Source organism: Triticum aestivum, chromosome 2A (genome assembly GCF_018294505.1).
Source record: "Triticum aestivum cultivar Chinese Spring chromosome 2A, IWGSC CS RefSeq v2.1, whole genome shotgun sequence".
Lineage (NCBI taxonomy): Eukaryota > Viridiplantae > Streptophyta > Magnoliopsida > Poales > Poaceae > Triticum > Triticum aestivum.
The window spans coordinates 554,455,543-554,480,183 of NC_057797.1; the positions used below are offsets into that span (position 1 = coordinate 554,455,543).

Here is a 24,641-nt window from a genome sequence, read left to right on the forward strand (position 1 = left end):
ATAGAGCAGAAAGCGGCGTAGCTTTCATACAGATTGAAATGTATTTCCTCTGTCCCATAATATAAGGTGTTATTTATGAACGAACTTGAGATGCCCATTGATTGCAATTGGCACAAGTAGCAAATTGTCCCATGAGAGCAGGGACGTACATTTCCTATGAACAGTTTTTGCATCCACATAACTGGAGAAACACATGGAATACATGAATTCAAAAGTAGCCTCAATAGCCTCAATAGCCAAACTCCCTAAATCAATTCAACCATCATAAAGTCAAGCATACACCATATTATAATTCTAACTGGACATGATTCCAAGCCTCGAAGGGCACTGCTAGCACAATAGATGGCTAAATCTAGTGCATAAAAATTTCAAATTAGAATCAACATACAGAACCCAATGCATTGTTACATTCCTTGGTAAGGATGTCGGTGGAAAGTATAGTCGAGTGTACTTTATGACTTGCGCCTTATTTCATCATCACTGGAGCAAGGTTCCATTTTCCGCTGTACACTAGAACCACAAAAAATCCGGCTTTCCTCAGGTTCATACTCACAATCTCCGAGATTAACAATTTTCCATGGAGGTGATGAAATAGCTGTGTACATACAACAGTAAACTTGCATGCTCCAAAGAAAAAGAAAAGAAACACAACAGGGAAAATCAACCTAAACACTTCCCACCAAGGCCCTCGTAAAACAAGATGTATCCATGATCTGTGTTGCCCGAGTATTCGTGCGAAGAACCGAAGAATGTTTGCAGGGTCGACTCTTCAACCATCTCCACGTTTTCATCATCGAAGAACAACCAGTGGTTGTGGCTTTTTACGAGGCTTACATAATGGCCATGGTTGGGGCCGCTTCCAACATGGACCACCACAGCAAAGAGAGAGTATTCAGTATCCACGTCATCAGACGTACTGCTGATCTTCAGCTCCATGGGGAAGACAACCCGATACGAAAGCTTCTTATACCGCCCAAGCTGCTCAATGTACTTAAAGCGTTTTAGGTGGATCACCAATATATGGGGAGCCTTCTTGATCTTCATTCTCTTCTGTGCTTCTTGCAAACTGGAACAAGGCAAATTAAGTTAAATTGACGTTTCCTCCCATGGTAGCTAGAAAAATTATTTCTTTCCATTTCAGCCAAAATGTGTTCTGACACAAGGATGAAGAAAAGAGATCGTTAAGGGCTTTATGATGTTTGCCCGCATATACAAGAAAAGGAGATTACTTGGGGCTTTATGATCTTGCCCACATATACCAGAAAAATGGGTACTCAAGGCATGAAATGGAGATGGCTAGTAGAAACACAAACCAATAATAGGTCAAAGCAAACCATACTATATGATGAGAACAAGAAAAACAGTACTAGAAGGCAAATATGGCATAGTAATAACCTGCAACATTTGTCACAGAAGAATTTGTCCTCAGCATTTAAAGTCTCAGTGGAGCTGAAATTTTTCAGGCAGCTTGTAATGGAACTATTCTGCTCAATGTCAACACTCAGATCAAAAAAAGTTTCGTCCCTTGCAGTTACTGTCTCACATCTTAAGCATTTGGTTTCATTGGTCAGTATGCCCTGTGTAGGTTGTAAAAATAAATAATAAATATATAAAGATAACGACAAACAGGATCTTGAAGAAAGGAAACTAGGTAACATTATGTCCAAGTCATTTCCGTTAAGTTCAGTCACCTGGAAATTCTTATGGACCAAGGTAACAGGTGGTTCTTTTTTAACTCCATTGGCCAAAGGTTGAACTGCCCCATTTGGAACTTTTTCAGGAGATGATGATTGGGGGGAGTCCTTCGCAGCACTGGACTCTTTCTCCAGAATATCAACAAGCTCATTCAACAGAAAATTTAAGAACTCATGAGCATCCTACAGAAATATCATGAACAAATATGTTACTCAAGATAAGTAAGTACAAGTAATGCTTTATCGATTGTACCAATAACTACTTGGAAGGTTATTCCTAAGAGACTGTTTTACAAAGGTAGCATGGTTAAACTAAAGCAAAATAGCAGATAAAAGCACATGCCTGAGAAGAAAAACACTACTACATATAACATGGCTGAGTTTGCCGTGTGAAATATCACAGAATATTGTTTAAAACGCTACCCTCAGTCCATCACTTGGATAAGTCACTGCAACATTTAGCATTGTATATTTACAAAGGCTGCCTTAAGTTGCATCAATAAGATCATCATGAGGATATCATGGCACGACCACTGACATGTGCTGCTACAATAGGTGTCAAATTACCTGGTGCATGTAGCTGCGAAATAATTCATTTTGTTTCTTCACTCTTTGGACAAAACGTTTTGGAGCAATAACGCCTGTCTTTTTCTTTGATTGGCTTACCTGCATGAAATATTATGAGCTGTCATATTTTCTGGAAATATTATAAGCTATCACTAATTCAGTACAAACGGAAATATCCTGCCACAAGTTTCATATCACATAAAACATACAGAAAAGACTGTGCAGCAACGATGATACACATGGATGGAGAGTAATAATGAATAGGTGGTGAAGACACCTTGCCATCAATGATATACAACTTCATATCAAAAACATTATATATATGTTGGTCACTAGGTGTTCATCACCCTAAGAATGAGAAGCCAAAATGGTACTCCCTCCGTCCCATAATATAAGAGTGTTTTTTACACTAGTGGGACGGAGGGAGTAATATAGATCTGCTGACAGCAATCACCATTGAAGGCAGAATATTGTGTGGATTCATTTTTCAAACCTCCATCAATAACGATAGAACATGGCCAAAGCACTATACAATTACAAGTCAATTTGCAGAGTAACAACATGCTCATTGCGCAAACACAATTACATATCACTAGGTTAAGATTATCCTTTTCTCCACTTTACCTGCATGAAAAGATCCGCCAAACAAGTCAAAAGATTTTCCTCTGCATCTCCAGGATTTTTATTATTCATATAATATTCCAGTAGCTGCTCCCTGAATGGAGTGCAAAAATAAAGTGCCTGAAACAAAAGTATGGGTAAGGTTCATGTAATAATGCACTTGTCATATGTGTTAGAACAGTTGATTACACAGCACGGCAAACAACTATCTGATAAGAACAGGATATGAGCAAAATATTTGTCACAAAGAAAGGACAGAACATAACTAAACTGGACAACATATGGCATAAGAATGATAGCATTAGTAGATTGCGAACAGTACAAACCTATATGAAAAGCTAAGATAGCACATCATGAAAGTTCATCCAAGCCAGAAAACGCCACTCCTATATCATAGCTACATCATTGTGCAAATTGGCAGCTAAAAGGTATATAGTGTATAAGTGAATAGAGAATACACAAAAAGGATTTATTTCACAAGCATGAAAAGTATTGTTGCATTTAACAAAATTAACACAATCTCAGGAAAAAAAAGTTACTCCTAGATTTTCTCTAGACAATGATAGCTAAACAATATATATAGTCTAGCCTGCCTGCATATCCACAATATGCACCAAAACGCATCTTACTATTTTACACTGGACCTGGACTTCTCCCAGTGATGAGAAGTACTCCCTCCGTTCCAAATTATAAGATGTTTTGGATATTTTAATATGGACTACATACATACTAAAATGAGTGAACAAACACACTAAAACACGTCTATATACATCCGATTTAGAAAAAAGTTAAGACTTTCAGTGCAATCATGGTGGAGCAGAATTATATAAACAAGGTGAGAGACCATATTGGTGAACAACTGCTTGGCGTGTCTGTAATGAGCATACAACCTTACATGAGACACAAAAAGGGTTTGGCAGGAATTTAGAATGGATAGTAATCTCTCAACGATTTCTCATGTTACCTTCTTTTAGTTAAGAACATGTTGACGCTCTATTAGGAGCTTGGGCTAGAGATAGACAAGTTACCAAGGCAAACCATCAAAATAAAATGACATACAACCCAGTGGGCGCTCTTAATTAGAAGCAGATAAACAGAGGCATATTGACACGCCTCTAACTTGCAAGCAATCTTGCTGAAAGGCATCCAATCTTCGTAAAAAGGTGTGTTTCAGATAAATGCATCAATTTCGGATATTGAACCGGCGCACTTAAATCTATTTCAGATATACAGTGTTTAATTCGGGAGATTTTGGAGGTATCAATGTATTCGTAAAAGACAAGCTTGTGACGGTATTCCAAACGGTAGGATGTTGTCACTATACCTGGCTGTAATAAATTCTTAAACATGCTAACGACATACTATGTGAACACGGTGCAATCATAAGCAAACATACATGTGTCACATAACTCATAACAGTTTGGGTAGCTGAATCGTCGAAAAATTCCACCCATACCAACATATATATTTCACATTATACCCACACGGCGCTGAATCTAATGAGCATCTACTATGCCAACATAACAAGGAGCATATTCAACACAGCCGCAAGCAAACAAAGGCGCCTCAGCGGCTATCGAACTAACACCTAACGGAAACATTTACACATGTATACTGCACAGATTACCGCTTAGCATGCAAGGCGCAACAAATCTATAAGCTACAAGTTCCCGGGATAGGATATGAAGACCTGGAGTACACTGTTGCAGTAGCAGGTGTTGCCGAAGTTCTCGAGTCCGAAGTAGCGCTCGCCTTCAGGGAACTGGTCGCCGAGAGCCTTCTCGAGCTTGGAGCCGCTGGCTCCCATGACCATCCACCGGTCCCACCACCCGGTGGCGGCTCCGGTGAGGTACCGGAAACCTGACCCGAGCCCGGAGCGGCTCCTCTCGGCCGCCGAGGAGGCCAGGGCGGATCTAGATGGTGCGCGCACCGGGAATTTGTGGAGGTTAGCTCGGGATTGAGCAGTCACTGTATGGACAAGAGCTCATACCTCAAAAACCGATGTCAATATGCAGGCGGGGGTGGAGTCAGCAGCGACGCGATGGGGTAGAACGAGGACGGCGATGGCGGCGAAGCGCGTGAGAGGCGAAGGAGTTGGGGGGTGTGAGGCGCCGGCGGTGAAGCTTAGCTCGGCACGGCGGCAGCTCTAGGGCACGGCGGCGGTGGAGTACGGGAGAAGATTTTAGAAACTCATTGGGTTTGGATTGGAACTGGAATGGAGCTTGGGTAGGTCAGAGTATGAGAGCAGCAGCGTGGGGGGAGGAGTGGATCGGGAAGGAAGAGGAAAGGTACGGGATGGTGGGGAGGAAAAAGTCTGGCTGCGGAGTGGAAGATGTGTTTTGATGGTTCAGATCGTTCCCTGGCGTGACGATTGGTAGTAGTAGACGATGTGAAGAGATTTGACCGCATCAGGATAAACACAAAGTAGTACTCCTGACAGTGGATTTTTGGAGCCGGGGTATATTGGAGGACCTTATTTTAAATACTTTATAAAATCACAAGTTTTAGAAAATTCCAAAAGGAATTCTACATGATCATATGGATGTATATTACACATGTGTAAAGTTTGGTGATGAAATAAATAAACATGTGAGCTATACAAAATGGTGATTTCCAGATACTGAATAATACGTGCACTATTCATCTTTCCAAAATCATGACTTTTTCATTTTTGTGGAACTCACATGGTTATTTATTTCAGCATCAAAATCTGCACATATATAATATACATCCACATAAACATGCTGATTTATCTTTAGATTCTTTTTTGAGATTTCAAAATAGCATTTTGGCACCATTCAAAATACAGGGTTCCAATGCACCCTGTCCTCCAAGTAACTTTTTGTCCCTCTGTATCCTATATACCTAAATAGTACATCCCTACTATTTCTATTATCCCCATAGCCAGACTTTTTCCTCTCCACCATCACGTACCTTTCCTCTTCCTTCCCAATCCCCCCCCCCCCCCCCCGACATGGCCATGGATCATCGTCCGCTTTCCGAGTATGAGTCAGACTTAAGAAACGAGTCGCTTGCCTCGCTACGTTGGAACAGGTGAGGAAGAAGCAAAGTGCACGGATCAATAATCTCCGGCAGCGCGATGCCAATACACACTTCTTTTGTATCCGAGTAAATTCCAAACGGAGAAAAAAAATCATTCTTGGGCTCAAACATAATAATGGTTGGGTCATTTCCCATGAACAAAAGGCTCATACCATTCAGGATCATTTTAGTACAGTGAAAGTGCAACTATCCCTAGGTGGTTTTGGTAATTCCTAACAACATATAGCTCATTGAGCTAATGCTATTCCAAGATTAATATTTCAGGAAAAGCTCAATGAATGGCATGGCATGGATGAGGAAAGTGGACCCCTCAAAATATTAAGGACAAAAAGATTGGCTGAAGCTCAAAGCTCAAGACTCTACATTTTATATTTTAGTGATCCAAGATCACATTGAGTCTATAGGAAAAGCCAATACTATCAAGGAGGGATGAGATGTTGTTTAATGAGGTTCTTGCCTCATAGTGCTTAGTGATACGCTCCAAAACCCTCAACTACCTTCCCACATCCACATTTGACCTAAATCAAAAGTCAAACTCGGCCCCACCGATTCTTTCTATCCGGCGCCACCGAGTTTCAAATGTCATAGCCACTGCCACAAACCCTAGGCAAATCGGTCTCACCGATAGGGATTTCGGTCACACCGAGATGGGGTTGTAATCTCTCTGTTTCCCTTCGTAACGTTTCGGTCCTACCGAGATGAGCGATCGGTCCCACCGAGATTGCAATGTAAACTCTCTGTTTCTCTTTTGTAATATTTCGGTCCCACCGAAATGAGCGATTGGTCCCACCGAGTTTACCTGACCAACTCTCTGGTTAGCTTATTACCAAAATCGGTCCCACCGAGTTTGTGTAATCGGTCACACCGAGATTACGTTATGCCCTAACCCTAACCATATCGGTCCTACCGAGTTGCATCTCAGTCCCACCGAAAATCCTAACGGTCACTAGGTTTGCTAAATCGGTCCGACCGAGTTTCTCAATTCGGTCTCACCGAGATTGGTAAATTGTGTGTAACGGTTAGTTTTTGTGTGGAGGCTATATATACCCCTCCACCCACTCTTCATTCGTGGAGAGAGCCATCAGAACATACCTACACTTCCAATACACATTTTCTGAGAGAGAACCACCTACTCATGTGTTGAGGCCAAGATATTCCATTCCTACCATATGAATCTTGATCTCTAGCCTTCCCCAAGTTGCTTTCCACTCAAATCTTCTTTCCACCAAATCCATATCCTGTGAGAGAGAGTTGAGTGTTGGGGAGACTATCATTTGAAGCACAAGAGCAAGGAGTTCATCATCAACACACCATTTGTTACTTCTTGGAGAGTGGTGTCTCCTAGATTGGCTAGGTGTCACTTGGGAGCCTCCGACAAAGATTGTGGAGTTGAACCAAGGAGTTTGTAAGGGCAAGGAGATCGCCTACTTCGTGAAGATCTACCGCTAGTGAGGCAAGTCCTTCGTGGGCGATGGCCATGATGGGATAGACAAGGTTGCTTCTTCGTGGACCCTTCGTGGGTGGAGCCCTCCGTGGACTCGCGCAACCGTTACCCTCCGTGGGTTGAAGTCTCCATCAACGTGGATGTACGATAGCACCACCTATCGGAACCACGACAAAAACATCTGTGTCTCCAATTGCGTTTGAATTCTCCAAACCCTTCCCTTTACATTCTTGCAAGTTGCATGCTTTACTTTCCGCTGCTCATAGACTCTTTGCATGCTTGCTTGAATTGTGTTATGATTGCTTAACTTGTGCTAAGATAGCTAAAATCTGCCAAAGACTAAAATTGGGAAAAGGATAGATTTTTAATTGGTCAAGTAGTCTAATCACCCCCCCCTCTAGACATACTTTCGATCCTACAAGTGGTATCAGAGCTTTGGTCTCCATTTGCTTTGATTTCCATAGCTTTTGGTGGTCATAGACTTGGTTTCACAACCTAGGAGAGTATGGCGTCTAGCGAGGGAAATTATCACCGTAGAGGTCCTTACTTTGATGGTACTAATTTTGCTAGTTGGAAGCATAAGATGAAAATGCATATTCTTGGACATAACCCCGCCGTTTGGGCTATTGTGTGTGTTGGCTTGCAAGGTGAATTCTTTGATGGGAGAGAACCGAATCGTGAAGCTACCGCGGATGAGTTGAAGATGCTACAATACAATGCTCAAGCTTGTGATATCCTCTTCAACGGATTGTGCCCCGAAGAATTCAACAAAATCAGCCGTCTTGAGAATGCAAAGGAAATTTGGGATACTTTGATTGATATGCACGAAGGTACCGACTCCGTCAAGGAATCCAAGTTGGATGTGCTTCAAAGTCAACTTGACAAGTTCAAAATGAAGGATGGTGAAGGTGTCGCTGAAATGTACTCTAGGCTTGCTCTTATCACAAATGAGATTGCCGGCTTAGGAAGTGAAGAGATGACCGACAAATTCATCATCAAGAAGATCCTAAGAGCCTTGGATGGAAAATACGATACCGTATGCACATTGATCCAAATGATGCCAAATTACAAAGATCTCAAGCCAACGGAAGTCATTGGAAGAATTGTTGCTCATGAGATGTCACTCAAGGATAAGGAGGAGCTCCATAACAAGTCAAGTGGTGCTTACAAAGCCTCATGTGAAGCCCCCACATCATCAAGTGAGAAACAAACCTTCAATGAAGAATTGAGCCTAATGGTGAAGAACTTCAACAAGTTCTACAAGAGTAGGAGCAAAGAGAGAAGTTCCAAGTCAAGGTCCTACAATGACAAAAGATCTTCTAGTCGAGAGCGAAACTGCTACAATTGTGGAAGACCCGGACACTACTCCAATGAGTGTACGGCTCCCCACAAGAGAAGAGAAGATTCTCCCAAAAGAAGAAGTAGAAGAGAAGAATCACCATCAAGGGAGAGAAGGAGTAGGGATGATCGATATGAACGAAGACCCTCTCGGAGAAGCAAGGATTCGGAAAGGAAGGACAAGTCATCAAGGAGCTACACAAAACGAAGACATCAAGCTCATGTTGGTGAATGGGTATCCGGCTCCGACTCCGACAATGACTCCGAGAGAAGCTATCACTCCGACTCTGAATATACTCAAGATGAAGGTGTTGCCGGTCTAGCACTTGTGTCAACCAACTCCTACGACATATTTGATTCACCAAATGAAGGAATTGGAAGATGCTTCATGGCCAAAGGTCCAAAGGTATCACACCCGAGTATGTTGATTTCAATAGTGATGAAGATGACTTGTTAGGTGATGATGAGTTACTTGTTGACAACTATAGTGATGAATACTATGATGAAACGAATGACAATGATAAGGAGAAGATTGAGTCTCTAACTAAAGAACTAAACACTCTTAAGTTAGCTCATGAAACTATCTTAGGAGATCATCGAGAACTTTTAAGGACTCATGAGAAATTACGTTTTGAGAAGCTCAATCTTGAGCAAGAGCATGAGTTCTTAAAGGCAATCAATGATGATCTTCGCAAGAAAAGTTCTTCTTACATTGCCAAGCGTTTACTCTTATCCACTTACATGCCTCAAGTCAAGTCTAGTAACAAGAACAAGAAAGATTCTTCCTCTAGTAGTAACAATAATCATGCTAAATCCAATGTTGTTGCTTCTAGTAGTTCTCTTGATTCCACTAATGATTCTCTTAGCCAAGTTACACTTGAGCAAGAAAATAGCTTATTGAAGGGAATTATAGAGAAAGGTGTTTACAAGAGCCTTGCCGGGAGTAAGCAATTCGAGGAAATTGTACGCAAGCAAGGAAGGCACCGGAAGAATCAAGGTATTGGTTTTGAACGAAAGTTCAATGCCAATGGAGTTGAGTGGGAAGAAGATCAATACCCCAAGACGAAGTTTGTTCCTCAACAAGAGAAGTATGATCCTACTTCTTCCAAAGGGACACAAGCTCAAGATGATCTTCCACCACAAGACCACAAGCAAAAAGGCAAGGACAAGCTTCAAGAGGAAATTGATGCATTTGAAGAAGCTCCTAAGGCCTTGGTCAAGTGGGTTCCCAAGACTACATCAAGTTCCACTTCATCAAGTACAACTACAACTCCGAGGATTCCCATCAAGATGGTGTGGATCCCGAAGAAGAAGAACTAGAGAGTTCTTGAGGGTGACTCCGCCAACATACTTCACTCTTATCATTTTGGCAAGAACAAGTGCAATCAACTTCCACATCTTGCACTAGTTCAAGGAGTCACAAACCCTCTTGTTGGTAAGACAAGGGACAAGGTAAACTAAAGCTTTCATAGACATCATCTTGTGTGTGCATCACTTTATGTCTATGGATATCCTTGTTTGTTCCTTGTGGGACTAACCCGTGTAGGTATTGAAAGTGCAACTCACTCCAAAGGATAGCTCCAAATGATCTACATCAACATAGAGCATCCACATCTTCAACACCTACATGAAGTCATCATCGACAAAACCCAAGGTTAGTTTATCCCTCTTAGGGGGGATCTCACATCTAGGGGGAGCTTTACTCTAACAATTGAGTTAAAGCAACTCTAATGGTGTGAACACAACAACACTTTATGTAAAAGTAGTAACCCCACTTGTGCTTAAACGATGAGTATGACCTATGATCAAATGTTCTCATTTGACTCCTAAGTCAATATACTCATATATAGATGACCTAGTCATTGTCAATTGCTTGATAGATGCTAGAATTGTTTGTGCATGCTTTGCCACATATTTCACTTGCCATTTTATTGTGTGAGCATGTTGGTTGCATAATTTACTCATTCGAGGACATCCACTTGCTGTTTTGATTGATTGATTTCCTTTTCTTTTGGCCAAGTGGATGGACAAGAATGCCTAAGAACCTTCTCTAGCTATCTATGCTCTTCTCGTCTCAAACTCTATTCATGTTGCATCACAAAATTTGATCAAGTCAGATTCGAACCACTCTGTGTGAGGAGCACTCGGAGTCCCCGATTCGTCATAGACTTAAACTTCCAAAACTTCTTTGTGCGTTTTGGTCTGACCGATTCATCCATTTCGGTCATACCGAGATCACTAAGTCGATCTAGGTTTTCAACCTCGGTGCAATCGATTTGAACTTTTCAGTCACACCGAGTTGCAGTAACTGCTTGCAGTTATGCATCTCGGTGCCACCGAGTTGTTCCACTCGGTCACACCGACAGGGTCGGGCTATATATATCCATGGGTCAAATTTTGGAAAACTTCCCGAACCTCCTCGACCCGCGCTTAGCCCGCTCTGCCTCCAGGGTCTCTGGATCGTCCTCCTCGTCGCCATCCGCCTCTTGTCGCTGGTCTCCGCCGCCGTCAACGGGAATCAACCCCGCCGTTGCCGCCGTAGCGAGTTCATCACCGAATTAGGGTATGAACTCGATCACTGTACTATCCCTATCTGATTCATAGCACATTGTGTTCGTCATGTATCTTGCCACGATTGAGATCATTCTTATCCAGTCAAAACACTCCGTAGTTTATTCATGAATTGAAAATTTAGGGTTAGGTTTCCACGAAACCATCTCGGACCCACCGAGTTGTGGAACTCGGTACCACCGATTCGGCTCATGCCATTGCACACATGATTCTCGGTCTGACCGAGAATTGCAAATCGGTGTGACCGAGTTCAGGACTTTGTGAAACCCTAGTAGTCTCGGTGCCACCGAACTATGACTCGGTCTGACCAAGTTCACTATTAGGTTCCAACAGCTACTTCGGTATCACCGAGTTTACAAAATCGGTTGATCCGAAATGCTTTCTATGGAAAACTAAAACTAAGTTTTTGACTCACTCTTTTGCAAAAACCTCTGCATTTTGTGATGCTTATCCACTCTATCTCATCTATATCTATTCACAGGGTCAGGTGTCAGTGTTTGCAATATGTCTGATCAGAGTGACAGCCAAAACAAGTCAGAGGAGCAGGTTCACTTGAGTGAGGGCACTAGTCCCTCTAGCAGCTCAGATGATGGTAGCAGGAGCACCCCAAGCAACCGACCCAAAGCTGCCACCAGGGCCAGCAAGAAAAGAACTTCAGAATCAGAGGATGAGGACTATGTGGCTGATCAAGAAGAAACCACCTCAAAGAGAAAAGTCCTGAAGAAGGAATATGGCACAGCTGCTGCTACCAAGCCATGCATGAAGCAAAAGGTTCCTGCCAAGAGAATTCCAATGTCTAAGGCCAGAGCATCTACTCAAGAGACTTTGTGATCTGCACCCAAAGAGCTGGTTGTGGCAGAGAAGAAGAGGAAAGAGAGGGTCAAGAAGACCACTGCCAGAGTGCTTGGGAGATCCTCAATCATGAGAGATTCTGAAGAGGAAGAGGAAGAAGGTGCTGCACCAGCACCCAAAGCTCAGAAGCTTATGGGTGATGCCATCAAGGCACGGGCTGTTCCATCTAAGCCTAAGACTGCTCCAAAGGCTGCTGCTCCAGCTCCGAAGCCAAAACCAAAAAGGAGCACCAGGAACATCCCTGCTGAGGAGAAGAACAAGGCCCCAGTGCCTGAAGCTGAAATGGAAGAAGATGATGAGTCACATGTCTTGAGGAAGCTGAAGCCAAAAATTCCAGATCACAATGATGCTCATCCAGTAGCTGAGAACACGAAGATCAGGAAGGACTCAGGTCTGAGGCTATGGAGAGAGTCTGATCCATATGCCACCAGGAGAAGGACTGATGTGGACTACATGTTCCATACAAAGGAACATCAGGACTTCTATGAGACAGTCTTGCTTGACAAGAAGCCCATAGTGTGTGACATGAGATGGGTCGACTGGGACTACATCAAGGAAAACGAGGATCACTATCCAAGTGTATATGACAGTTTCAAGGCTTGTGGAGTCGATGAGTTTGTGGCTCAGAAGCTCACAAAATGGAATGACGAGCTCATCATGCAGTTCTACTCCACAGCTCACTTCTACCCAGATGGAAGGATTGTCTGGATGTCTGAAGGTATGAGGTACCAGTCAACGGTTGCTGAATGGGCGAAGTTGATCAATACCCCAAAAGAGAGTGAAGATGACTTGGATGTCTATGCCAAGAAGAAGAAGGATCACAACTCCATGGCACACATGTACAAGGAGATCCCAGATGCTGCTCTTGAGACACACAAGTTTGGATCTGTACATTACCTTCTGTCAGGCTTGCCTACTATCAACCGGATTCTCAGGCACACTCTTTTGCCAAAGTCAGGTCATCACAAGATGATCAGAGGCCATGCAATTAACTTGCTTCACATCTTTGATGTCCCACAGAAGTTCAAAGTCATGAGCCTTATAGTTGAAACTATCAAGAGGACTGCTGCAGATCAGAAGAGGATTTGTGGGTATGCCCCACAGATCCAGGAGTTGATCAACTCCAAGATGGGCACTGGCACATATCTGCTGGACAAGGAGCACATGCCTATCTATCCAGACTTTGAGGACAACCAAGTGGTAATGGATGAAAATGAACCATCTTCGGTGCATGCACAAGCCAAGAAGGAGAAGGCAAAGGCTGAAAAGGCTGCAAGGATGCCAACTACTGAAGAAGCATCTCAGTATCTTCTGAAGAGCAACCAAGATCAGCTTGGCTACCTGATTACATCCACTCTGAGGATTGAGAAGGGGCTGGCCACCCTGACTCAAAACCAGGAGAGCCTGGAAAGGATCGTGGAGCAAAAGTTCTATGACTTGGATGTGAAGGTAACTGAGATCCAGTCTGTTGTGGAGCAACTTCAGGATGATATGCAGGAGAGGAAGGGCAAGACAACCACTGATGCATTTGCCAGAGTGCCTAGAGCTCAGAGGTCTGCTGCAGTGCCTGTTCCAGACACTAGAGCCACTTCATCTGTACCAGCTACAGCTTCAGTGCCACTAGCTCCAGCACCTACTCCATCAGCTCCATCTACTTCGACTGAAGCCTTCGTTCTTGGAGTCATCCGGACACCACCACCTGAAGACCAAGCCTGAGAGACATTTTAGTGCTATGCATTTTCTAGAAACTTTTTGGTAACTTGTTGCCAAAGGGGGAGAAAATGTATAGATCATAGGCTTCGAGAGAGAGCGTTGCTTTTTATTCTCTCTTGCTTTGGTGGTTGAACTTTATTTGCTTTGCTTGTTTGAGATACTTTTTGTCTGTGTGGTACTTGGATGATCATGTGTTTGATCATATGCTACTTTAATGCTTGTTGGATGACATTATCATTTTATCCCTATATGATCATTCACTTTGCTTGGTGATGAGTGCATGTATTTAATTATTATCATTTTGAGCGCTCCACCAAGATGTATGTGACATGGAAGAGTAACCCATGAGCCTAACTCTTTGTGCATTTGCAGTCCAAAGCAAATCATAAACTATGCACAAATTTAGGGGGAGCTCTTGCTTTTCACATACTTCTCAAAGCGACAATGTTTTTCACTCTTATTATCATTTGTTGAAGCTTTGATCTATATGTTGTCATCAATTACCAAAAAGGGGGAGATTGAAAGTGCAACTATCCCTAGGTGGTTTTGGTAATTCCTAACAACATATAGCTCATTGAGCTAATGCTATTCCAAGATTAATATTTCAAGAAAAGCTCAATGAATGGCATGGCATGGATGAGGAAAGTGGACCCCTCAAAATATTAAGGACAAAAAGATTGGCTGAAGCTCAAAGCTCAAGACTCTACATTTTATATTTTAGTGATCCAAGATCACATTGAGTCTATAGGAAAAGCCAATACTATTAAGGAGGGATGAGGTGTTGTTTAATGAGGTTCTTGCTTCATAGTGCTTAGTGATATTCTCCAAAACCCTCAACTACCTTCCCACATCCACATTTGACCTAAACCAAAAGTCAAACTCGACCCCACCGATTCTTTCTATCCGACGCCACCGAGTTTCAAATGTCATAGCCACTGCCACAAACCCTAGGCAAATCGGTTTCACCGATAGGGATTTCGGTCACACCGAGATGGGGTTGTAATCTCCCTGTTTCCCTTCATAACGTTTCGGTCCTACCGAGATGAGCGATCGGTCCCACCGAGATTGCAATGTAAACTCTCTGTTTCTCTTTTGTAACATTTCGGTCCCACCGAAATGAGCGATTGGTCCCACCGAGTTTACCTGACCAACTCTCTGGTTAGCTTATTACCAAAATCGGTCCCATCGAGTTTGTGTAATCGGTCACACCGAGATTACGTTATGCCCTAACCCTAACCATATCGGTCCTACCGAGTTGCATCTCAGTCCCACCGAAAATTCTAACAGTCACTAGGTTTGCTAAATCGGTCCGACCGAGTTTCTCAATTCGGTCTCACCGAGATTGGTAAATTGTGTGTAACGGTTAGTTTTTGTGTGGAGGCTATATATACTCCTCCACCCACTCTTCATTCGTGGAGAGAGCCATCAGAACATACCTACACTTCCAATACACATTTTCTGAGAGAGAACCACCTACTCATGTGTTAAGGCCAAGATATTCCATTCCTACCATATGAATCTTGATCTCTAGCCTTCCCCAAGTTGCTTTCCACTCAAATCTTCTTTCCACCAAATCCATATCCTGTGAGACAGATTTGAGTGTTGGGGAGACTATCATTTGAAGCACAAGAGCAAGGAGTTCATCATCAACACACCGTTTGTTACTTCTTGGAGAGTAGTGTCTCCTAGATTGGCTAGGTGTCACTTGGGAGCCTCCGACAAAGATTGTGGAGTTGAACCAAGGAGTTTTTAAGGGCAAGGAGATCGCCTACTTCGTGAAGATCTACCGCTAGTGAGGCAAGTCCTTCGTGGGCGATGGCCATGATGGGATAGACAAGGTTGCTTCTTCGTGGACCCTTCGTGAGTGGAGCCCTCTGTGGACTCGTGCAACCGTTACCCTCCGTGGGTTGAAGTCTCCATCAACGTGGATGTACGATAGCACCACCTATCAGAACCACGACAAAAACATCCGTGTCTCCAATTGCGTTTAAATTCTCCAAACCCTTCCCTTTACATTCTTGCAAGTTGCATGCTTTATTTTCCGCTGCTCATAGACTCTTTACATGCTTACTTGAATTGTGTTAAGATTGCTTGACTTGTGCTAAGATAGCTAAAATCTGCCAAAGACTAAAATTGCAAAAAGGATAGATTTTTAATTGGTCAAGTAGTCTAATCACCCCCCCTCTAGACATACTTTCGATCCTACATATAGTCGTGAAGAAGGATGGTCCTTGGTCCACTACTCTCAACTGGACGTGCTTAACATCAATGTTGGAAACCTTCAAGGCCTTGATGCACCCATCTCTGAGGCCCCGAGGTCAAAGCCGTTATCCATCAACTCCCATCCCACAAGGCTCCGGGTCCGGATGGCTTCACTGCAGAGTTCTTCAAAACTTGTTGGGAGATCATTAAGGATGATGTGATGAATGTCTTTAGTCGGTTCTCCGGTCTGCAAGTCGCCCACTTGCAATGGCTTAACTCGGCTAATGTGGTCCTTCTTCCCTAGAAATATGGTGTCGAGGACATTCTTGACTTCCATTCGATTAGCCTCATCCATGCTTTGGCTAAGATCTTGGCCAAGGTGTTGGCCAACAGACTCACCCCTCATATTGACTCTCTTGTTTCAAACGCCCAAAGTGCCTTCATCAAGAATAGAAGCATTCATGACAATTCTATGTTCATCCACAGCTATGCACAATGGCTGCACTGTCGGAAGATGTCGGCTCTATTGTTCAAGCTCGACATAAAAAAAGACTTCGACTCGTTGCTGTGGGATTACATCCTCGACCTCCTTCAGCGAAGGGGTTTTCCATCTAGGTTCTGAAACTGGGTCACTGCCTTACTGAGCACAGACATTTCGAGGGTGCTTCTCAACGGAGTCCCCGCGCGACCCGATCAAGCATGGGAGGGGTTTGCGGTAGGGCCCCCGCTTTCCTCTCTCCTCTTTTTTCCTCACGATCGACCCTTCATAGAACATCCTTGCCTCGGCCACCGACCACGGCATCCTTCATCGTCTCCCTGGGAAGGTGATAACCCACAAGTATAGGGGATCAATTGTAGCTTTTTCGATAAATAAGAGTGTCGAACCCAACGAGGAGCTACATGTAGAATTTTATATTCTCTTAAAGTTGTATTGACCACTAATACAACTCTACGCACACTTAATGTTTGCTTTACCTAGAAAAAGTATGAAACTAGGAGTACTTGGTAGGTGTAAGGATAAGTTTGTAAGAATAGAACTAGATGTACTTAGCGAGAATAAAACTACGAGTAATTTGCAAGATAATAAAAGTTAGCCTTTTAGTAGAAAGCTTTTTGTAACACAAGAGAAAGATTTTGTCCCTGGGCAATCGATAACTAGACCGGTAATCACTATTGCAATTTTATATGAGGGAGAGGCATGAGCTAACATAATTTTTGTACTTGGATCATATGAACTTATTATTGGAACTCTAGCAAGCATCCGCAACTACTAAAGATCATTAAGGTAAAACCCAACCATAACATTAAGTAACAAGTCCCCTTTACTCCCATACACAACAACCCCCTTACTCGGGTATAAGCTTATGTCACTCTCGCCACCCACTCTAAGCGAATCATGAGCGTATTGCAACACCCTGCATCGGTAATGTTGGGAATCGTTGCATGGAAAACAAAACAAAATTCTACCCACACGCAATGATCTATCCATGGAGATGCATAGCAACGAGGGGGAGAGTGTGTCTACGTACCCTCGTAAACCGTAAGCGGAAGCGTTTCACAACTCGGTTGATGTACTCGAACTTCTCACGTCAACCGATCAAGTACCAAACACACGACACCTCCGCGTTCTGCACACGTTCAGCTCAGTGACGTTCCTCGCCTTCTTAATCCAGCAAGACGTCGAGGTAGTAGATGAGTTCCACTAGCAAAACAGCCCGGTGACAGTGATGGTGAAGTGATCTCTGTAGGGCTTCGTCTAAGCACTACGAAAATATGATCGGGGGTGTAAACGGTGGAGGGGGTGCCGCACACGGCTAATAATTGATCTGGTGTGTGCTAGCCCCCCCACATATATATAGGTGAGAGGGGGAGGGGAGAGGTCAGGAGGCGCCCCAAGTAGGACCGAATCCTACTTGGGCTCCTCCCAAGCCGCGCCCCCCCTGCCATATATGTCTGAGGGGGAAGGAAAGAGGGAGCGGAGAGGGAAGGAAAGGGGAATCCTATTTCACTCTTTCCTTTCCCTTCCCCTCTTTCCTTATCCTCCTAGGCAGACTCATATGGGGGGCACACCAGCCCCTTGTGGCTGGTGCGTTTCCCCTCTTGGCCCATAAGGCCCATCTCTTTTGCCGGGGGTGCCCGAAACCCCTTCCGGTGACCCGATAAGTACACGGTACCCCCCTGAAACACTTCCGATGTCCGAATACCATCGTCCTATATATCAATATTTACCTCTAGACCATTTCAAGACTCCTCGTCATGTCTGTGATCTCATCCGGGACTCCAAAAACATTCGGTCACCAAATCACATAACTCATATAATACTATATCGTCATCGAACGTTAAGCGTGTGGACCCTACAGGTTCGAGAACTATGTAGACATGACCGAGAAACCTCTCTGCTCAATAACCAATAGCGAAACCTGGATGCCCATATTGGCTCCTACATATTCTATGAAGATCTTTATCAGTCGAACCGTTATGACAACATACATAATTCCATTTGTCTATCGGTATGTTACTTGCCCGAGATTCATGTCGGGGAACGTAGCATGCAATTTAAAAAAATTCCTACACTCATGCAAGATCTATCTAGGAGATGCATAGCAATGAGAGGGGGAGAGTGTGTCCATGTATCCTCGTAGACCGAAAGTGGAAGCATTTGGCAACACGGTTGATGTAGTCAAACTTCTTCTAGATCTGACCGATCAAGCACGGAACGTACGGTACCTCCGAGTTCTGCACACGTTCATCTTGATGACGTCCCTTGTCCTCTTGATCCAACAAAGGTGTCTAGGAATAAGATGAGTTCCATCAGCACGACGGCGTGGTGACGGTGATGGTGAAGTGATCCGCGTAGGGCTTCGCCTAAGCACTACGAAGATATGACCAGAGGCATAAACTGTGGAGGGGGGCACCTCACACAACTAACAATTGTTGGTGTGTGTTTTAGGCACCTCCTCCCCACGTATTTTTGGGGAACGCGATATTTCAAAAAAATTCCTACGATCACATCTATCTAGGAGATGCATAGCAACGAGACAGGACAGTGTGTCCATGTACCCTCGTACACCGAAAGCGGAAGTGTTTAGTAATGCGGTTGATGTAGTCGAACGTCTTCGCGATCCAACCGATCCTAGCACCGAACGTATGGCACCTTTGTGTTTAGCACACATTTAGCACGACGACGTCCCTCGAGCTCTTGATCCAGTTGAGGGTGAGGGAGAGTTTCGTCAGAACGACAGCATGTTGACGATGATGATGAAGTTACCGGTGCAGGGCTTCGCCTAAGCACTACGATGATATGACCGAGGTGTGTAACTGTGGAGGGGGGCACCGCACACGGCTAAGAGAAGGCTTGGTGTGCCTTTGGGGTGCCCCTCCCATGTATATAAAGGGGGAGGAGAAGAGGCCGGCCATAGGGGGGCGCGCGCCATAGGGGAGTCCAACTAGGATTCCCAATCCTAGTTGGAGTCCCCTTCCATTCCAAGAGAGGGAGAGAGAGGGAAGGGGGAAGAGGGGAGAAGGGAAGAGGCGGCGCCGCCCCCTCCCTAGTCCAATTCGGACTGGCCATGGGGGGGCGCGTGGCCTCCCTTGTGGCCCTCCTCTCCTTTCTACTAAGGCCCATGAAGGCCCATGAACTTCCGGGGGGGGGGGTCCGGTAACCCCCGGTACTCCAAAACTTATCCGAAACAACCCAAACCATTCCGGTGTCCGAATGTAACCTTCCAATATATAAATCTTTACCTCTCGACCATTTCGGGACTCCTCGTCATGCCCGTAATCTCATCCGGGACTCCGAACAGACTTTGGTCATCAAATCACATAACTCATAATACAAATCATCATCGAACGTTAAGCGTGCGGACCCTACGGGTTCGAGAACTATGTAGACATGACTGAGACACATCTCTGGTCAATAACCAATAGCGTAACCTGGATGTTCATATTTGTTCCTACATATTCTACGAAGATCTTTATCGGTCAAACCGCATAATAACATACGTTGTTCCCTTTGTCATCGGTATGTTAGTTGCCCGAGATTCGATCGTCGGTATCATCATACCTAGTTCAATCTCGTTACCGGCAAGTCTCTTTACTCGTTCCGTAATGCATCATCCGACAACTAACTCATTAGTCACACTGCATGCAAGGCTTATAGTGATGTGCATTACCGAGAGGGCCCAGAGATACCTCTCTGATACAAGAGTTGTGGACGATAATAGTCATACTGCTTACCAGCAACGTCTTACTTTGATTCGGCGGTATTGTTGGATGAAGCGGCCCAGACCGACATTACATGACCACGTTCATGAGACTGGTTCTACCGACGTGCTTTGCACACAGGTGGCTGGCGGGTGTCTGTTTCTCCAACTTTAGTTGAATCGAGTTTGACTATGCCCGGTCCTTGTTGAAGGTTAAAACAGCACACTTGATGAAAAAACGTTGTGGTTTTGATGCGTAGGTAAGAACGATTCTTGCTAGAAGCCCGTAGCAGCCACGTACAACTTGCAACAACAAAGTAGAGGACGTCTAACTTGTTTTTGTAGGGCATGTTGTGATGTGATATGGTCACGACATGATGAGATATAAATTGTTGTATGAGATGATCATGTTTTGTAAAAGTTATCGGCAACTGGCAGGAGCCTTATGGTTGTCGCTTTATTGTATGAAATGCAATCGCTATGTAATTGCTTTACTTTATCACTAAGCGGTAGCTATAGTCATGGAAGTAATAGTTGGCGAGATGACAACGATGCTACGATAGAGATCAAGGTGTCAAGCCGGTGACGATGGAGATCATGACGGTGCTTTGGAGATGGAGATCAAAGGCACAAGATGATGATGGCCATATCATGTCACATATTTTGATTGCATGTGATGTTTATCTTTTATGCATCTTATTTTTCTTAGTACAATGGTAGCATTATAAGATGATCCCTCACTAAATTTCAAGGCACAAGTGTTCTCCCTGAGTATCCACCGTTGCTACAGTTCGTCATGCCGAGACACCACGTGATGATCGGGTGTGATAAGCTCTATGTTCACATACAACGGGTGCAAACCAGTTTTGCACGTACAGAATACTCGGGTTAAACTTGATGAGCCTAGCATATGCATATATGGCCTCGTAACACTGAGACCGAAAGGTCGAACGTGAATCATATAGTAGATATGATCAACATATAGTGATGTTCACCATTGAAAACTACTCCATCTCACGTGATGATCGGACATGGTTTAGTTGATTTCGATCACGTGATCATTTAGATGACTAGAGGGATGGCTACCTAAGTGGGAGTTCTTAAGTAATATGATTAATTGAACTTTAATTTATTATGAACTTAGTACCTGATAGTTTTTGCATGTCTCTGTTGTTGTAGATCAATGGCACGTGCTACCGTTCCTTTGAATTTTAATGCATTCCTAGAGAAAGATAAGTTGAAAGATGACGGTAACAACTACACGGACTGGGTCCTTAACTTGAGGATTATCCTCATTGTTGCATAGAAGAATTACGTCCTGAAAGCACCGCTAGGTGCAAGACCCATTGCAGGAGCAACTCCGAACGTTGTGAACATTTGGCAGAGCAAAGCTGATGACTACTTGATAGTTCAGTGTGCCATGCTTTACAGCTTAGAATCGGGACTTCAAAGACGTTTTGAACGTCATGGAGCATATGAGATGTTCCAGGAGTTGAAGTTAATATTTCAAGAAAATGCCCTAATTGAGAGATATGAAGTCTCCAGTAAGTTCCGTAGCTGCAAAATGGAGGAGAATAGTTCTGTTAGTGAACATATACTTAGAATGTCTGGGTACCACAACCACTTGACTCAACTGAGAGTTAATCTTCCTGATGATAGTGTCATTGATAGAGTTCTTAAATCACTGCCACCAAGCTACAAAAGCTTCATGATGAACTATAATATGTAAGGGATGGATAAGACAATTCCCGAGCTCTTCACGATGCTAAAGGCTGCGGAGGTAGAAATCAAGAAGGAGCATAAAGTGTTGATGGTTACCAAGACCACCGGTTTCGAGAAAAAGGGCAAAGGGAAGAAAGGGAACTTCAAGAAGAACGACAAGCAAGTTGTTGCTCAAGTGAAGAAGCCCAAGTCTGGACCTAAGCCTGAGACTGAGTGCTTCTACTACAAAGGGACTGGTCACTGGAAGCGGAACCGCCCCAAGTATTTGGCGGATAAGAAGGGTGGCAAAGTGAAAGGTATATTTGATATACATGTTATTGATGTGTACCTTACTAATGCTCGTAGTAGCGCCTGGGTATTTCATACTGCTTCTGTCGCTCATATTTGCAACTTGAAACAGGGGCTATGGATTGAACGAAAATTGGCTAAGGACGAGGTGACAATGCACGTGGGAAATGGTTCCAAAGTCGATATGATCGCGGCCGGCACGCTACCTCTACATCTACCTTCGAGATTAGTTTTAGACCTGAATAATTGTTATTTGGTGCCAGTGTTAAGCATGAACATTATATCTGGATCTTGTTTGATGCGAGACGGTTATTCATTTAAATAAGAGAATAATGGTTGTTCTATTTATATGAGTAATATCTTTTATGGTCATGCACCCTTGAGGAGTGGTCTATTTTTGTTGAATCCTGATTGTAGTGATACACATATTCATAATATTGAAGCCAAAAGATGAAAGGTTAATAATGATAGTGCAACTTATTTGTGGCACTATCATTTAGGTCATATTGGTGTAAAGCGCATGAAGAAAGTCCATGCTGATGGGCTTTTGGAATCACTTGATTATGAATCACTTGATGCTTGCGAACCATGCCTCATGGGTGACGATCCAAAAGTGTAGGGGATATATCGTAGCCTTTTCGATAAGTAAGCGTGTCGAACCCAACGAGGAGCAGAAGGAAATGATAAGCGGTTTTCAGCAAGGTATTCTCTGCAAGCACTAAAATTATCGGTAACAAATAGTTTTGTGATAAGGTAATTTGTAACGAGTAACAAGTAATAAAAGTAAATAAGGTGCAACAAGATGGCCCAATCCTTTTTGTAGCAAAGGACAAGCCTGGACAAACTCTTATATAAAGGAAAGCGCTCCCGAGGACACATGGGAATTATCGTCAAGCTAGTTTTCATCACGCTCATATGATTCGTGTTCGGTACTTTGATAATTTGATATGTGGGTGGACCAGTGCTTGGGTACTGTCCTTCCTTGGACAAGCATCCCACTTATGATTAACCCCTATTGCAAGCATCCGCAACTACAACAGAAGTATTAAGGTAAACCTAACCATAGCATGAAACATATGGATCCAAATCAGCCCCTTACGAAGCAACACATAAACTAGGGTTTAAGCTTCTGTCACTCTAGCAACCCATCATCTACTTATTACTTCCCAATGCCCTCCTCTAGGCCCAAACAATGGTGAAGTGTCATGTAGTCGACGTTCACATGACACCACTAGAGGAAAGACAACATACATCTCATCAAAATATCGAACGAATACCAAATTCACATGACTACTTATAGCAAGACTTCTCCCATGTCCTCAGGAACAAACGTAATTACTCACAAATCATATTCATGTCCATAATCAGAGGGGTATTAATATGCATAATGGATCTGATCATATGATCTTCCACCAAGTAAACCAACTAGCATCAACTATAAGGAGTAATCAACACTACTAGCAACCCACAGGTACCAATATGAGGTTTGGATACAAAGATTGGATACAAGAGATGAACTAGGGTTTGATATGAGATGGTGCTGGTGAAGATGTTGATGGAGATTGACCCCCTCCCGATGATAGGATCGTTCGTGATGACGATGGTGATGATTTCCCTCTCCGGGAGGGAAGTTTCCCCGGCAGAACAGCTCCGCCGAAGCCCTAGATTGGTTCCACCTCTTGGCGGCGGAGTTTCGTCCCATGAGCTAGCTTATGATTTTTTCCTCAATGAAAGACTCCATATAGCCAAAGATGGGCATAAGAGGGCCACCAGGGGGCCCACGAGGCAGGGGGTGCGCCCAGGGGGTAGGGCGCGCCCCCACCCTCGTGGACGATGGGTGGCCCCCCTCTGGTACTTCTTTCGCCCAATATTTTTTATCCCTGTTCAAGAATTCATCCGATTAACCAGTTAACTTGCCGATTAATCCCTACTCATAGGGTCCCCGAGTAGCCGATTACCCGATTAATTGATTAAATGGCCGATTAACTTGCCGATTAGCCTATTAATCCCCTACTCATCAGCCGACCGAGCAGCTACCAGTTAACGATTTCCTCAACAATGTTTTTTATATATTCTGAAAATAATTCCCATGGAGTTTCAGGACTTTGGAGATGTGCGTAATAGGTCTCTAATATTTCCTCCTTTTCTAGCCCAGAATTCCAGCTACCGACATTCCCCCTCTTCATGTAAACCTTGTAAAATAAGAGAGAAAATGCATAAGTATTGTGACATAATGTGTAATAGCAGCCCATAATGCAATAAATATCGATATAAAAGCATGATGCAAAATGGACGCATCAACTCCCCCAAGCTTAGACCTCGCTTGTCCTCAAGCGAAAGCCAAAATTGAAAAATATGTCCACA

At 43.7% G+C, this 24,641-nt stretch overlaps 1 protein-coding gene across 1 annotated transcript; it reads right to left on the reverse strand.

The window, feature by feature from the left end:
- Nucleotides 1-341: 341 nt before the first annotated feature.
- LOC123189392 (ubiquitin carboxyl-terminal hydrolase 4) lies at nucleotides 342-5,230 on the reverse strand. The gene is made up of 7 exons (XM_044601793.1): nucleotides 4,873-5,230; nucleotides 4,573-4,795; nucleotides 2,886-3,002; nucleotides 2,262-2,360; nucleotides 1,692-1,877; nucleotides 1,396-1,577; nucleotides 342-1,066 (listed from the first exon to the last, which is right to left on the reverse strand). Exons 2-7 carry the CDS (start codon nucleotides 4,693-4,695, stop codon nucleotides 661-663), a joined length of 1,113 nt encoding a protein of 370 aa, XP_044457728.1. The 5' UTR covers nucleotides 4,696-4,795; nucleotides 4,873-5,230; the 3' UTR covers nucleotides 342-660.
- Between the last annotated feature and the right edge of the window lie 19,411 nt (nucleotides 5,231-24,641).

Coding starts and splice junctions, on each gene's coding strand:
- LOC123189392 (XM_044601793.1), bottom strand. CDS start 4,695: ATGGTCATGGGAGCCAGCGGCTCCAAGCTCGAGAAGGCTCTCGGCGAC. Junction 3,003..4,572: donor ACTGCAACAGTGTACTCCAG/GTCTTCATATCC, acceptor CTTTTGTTTCAG/GCACTTTATTTTTGCACTCC. Junction 2,361..2,885: donor TGGCGGATCTTTTCATGCAG/GTAAAGTGGAGA, acceptor TATTTCATGCAG/GTAAGCCAATCAAAGAAAAA.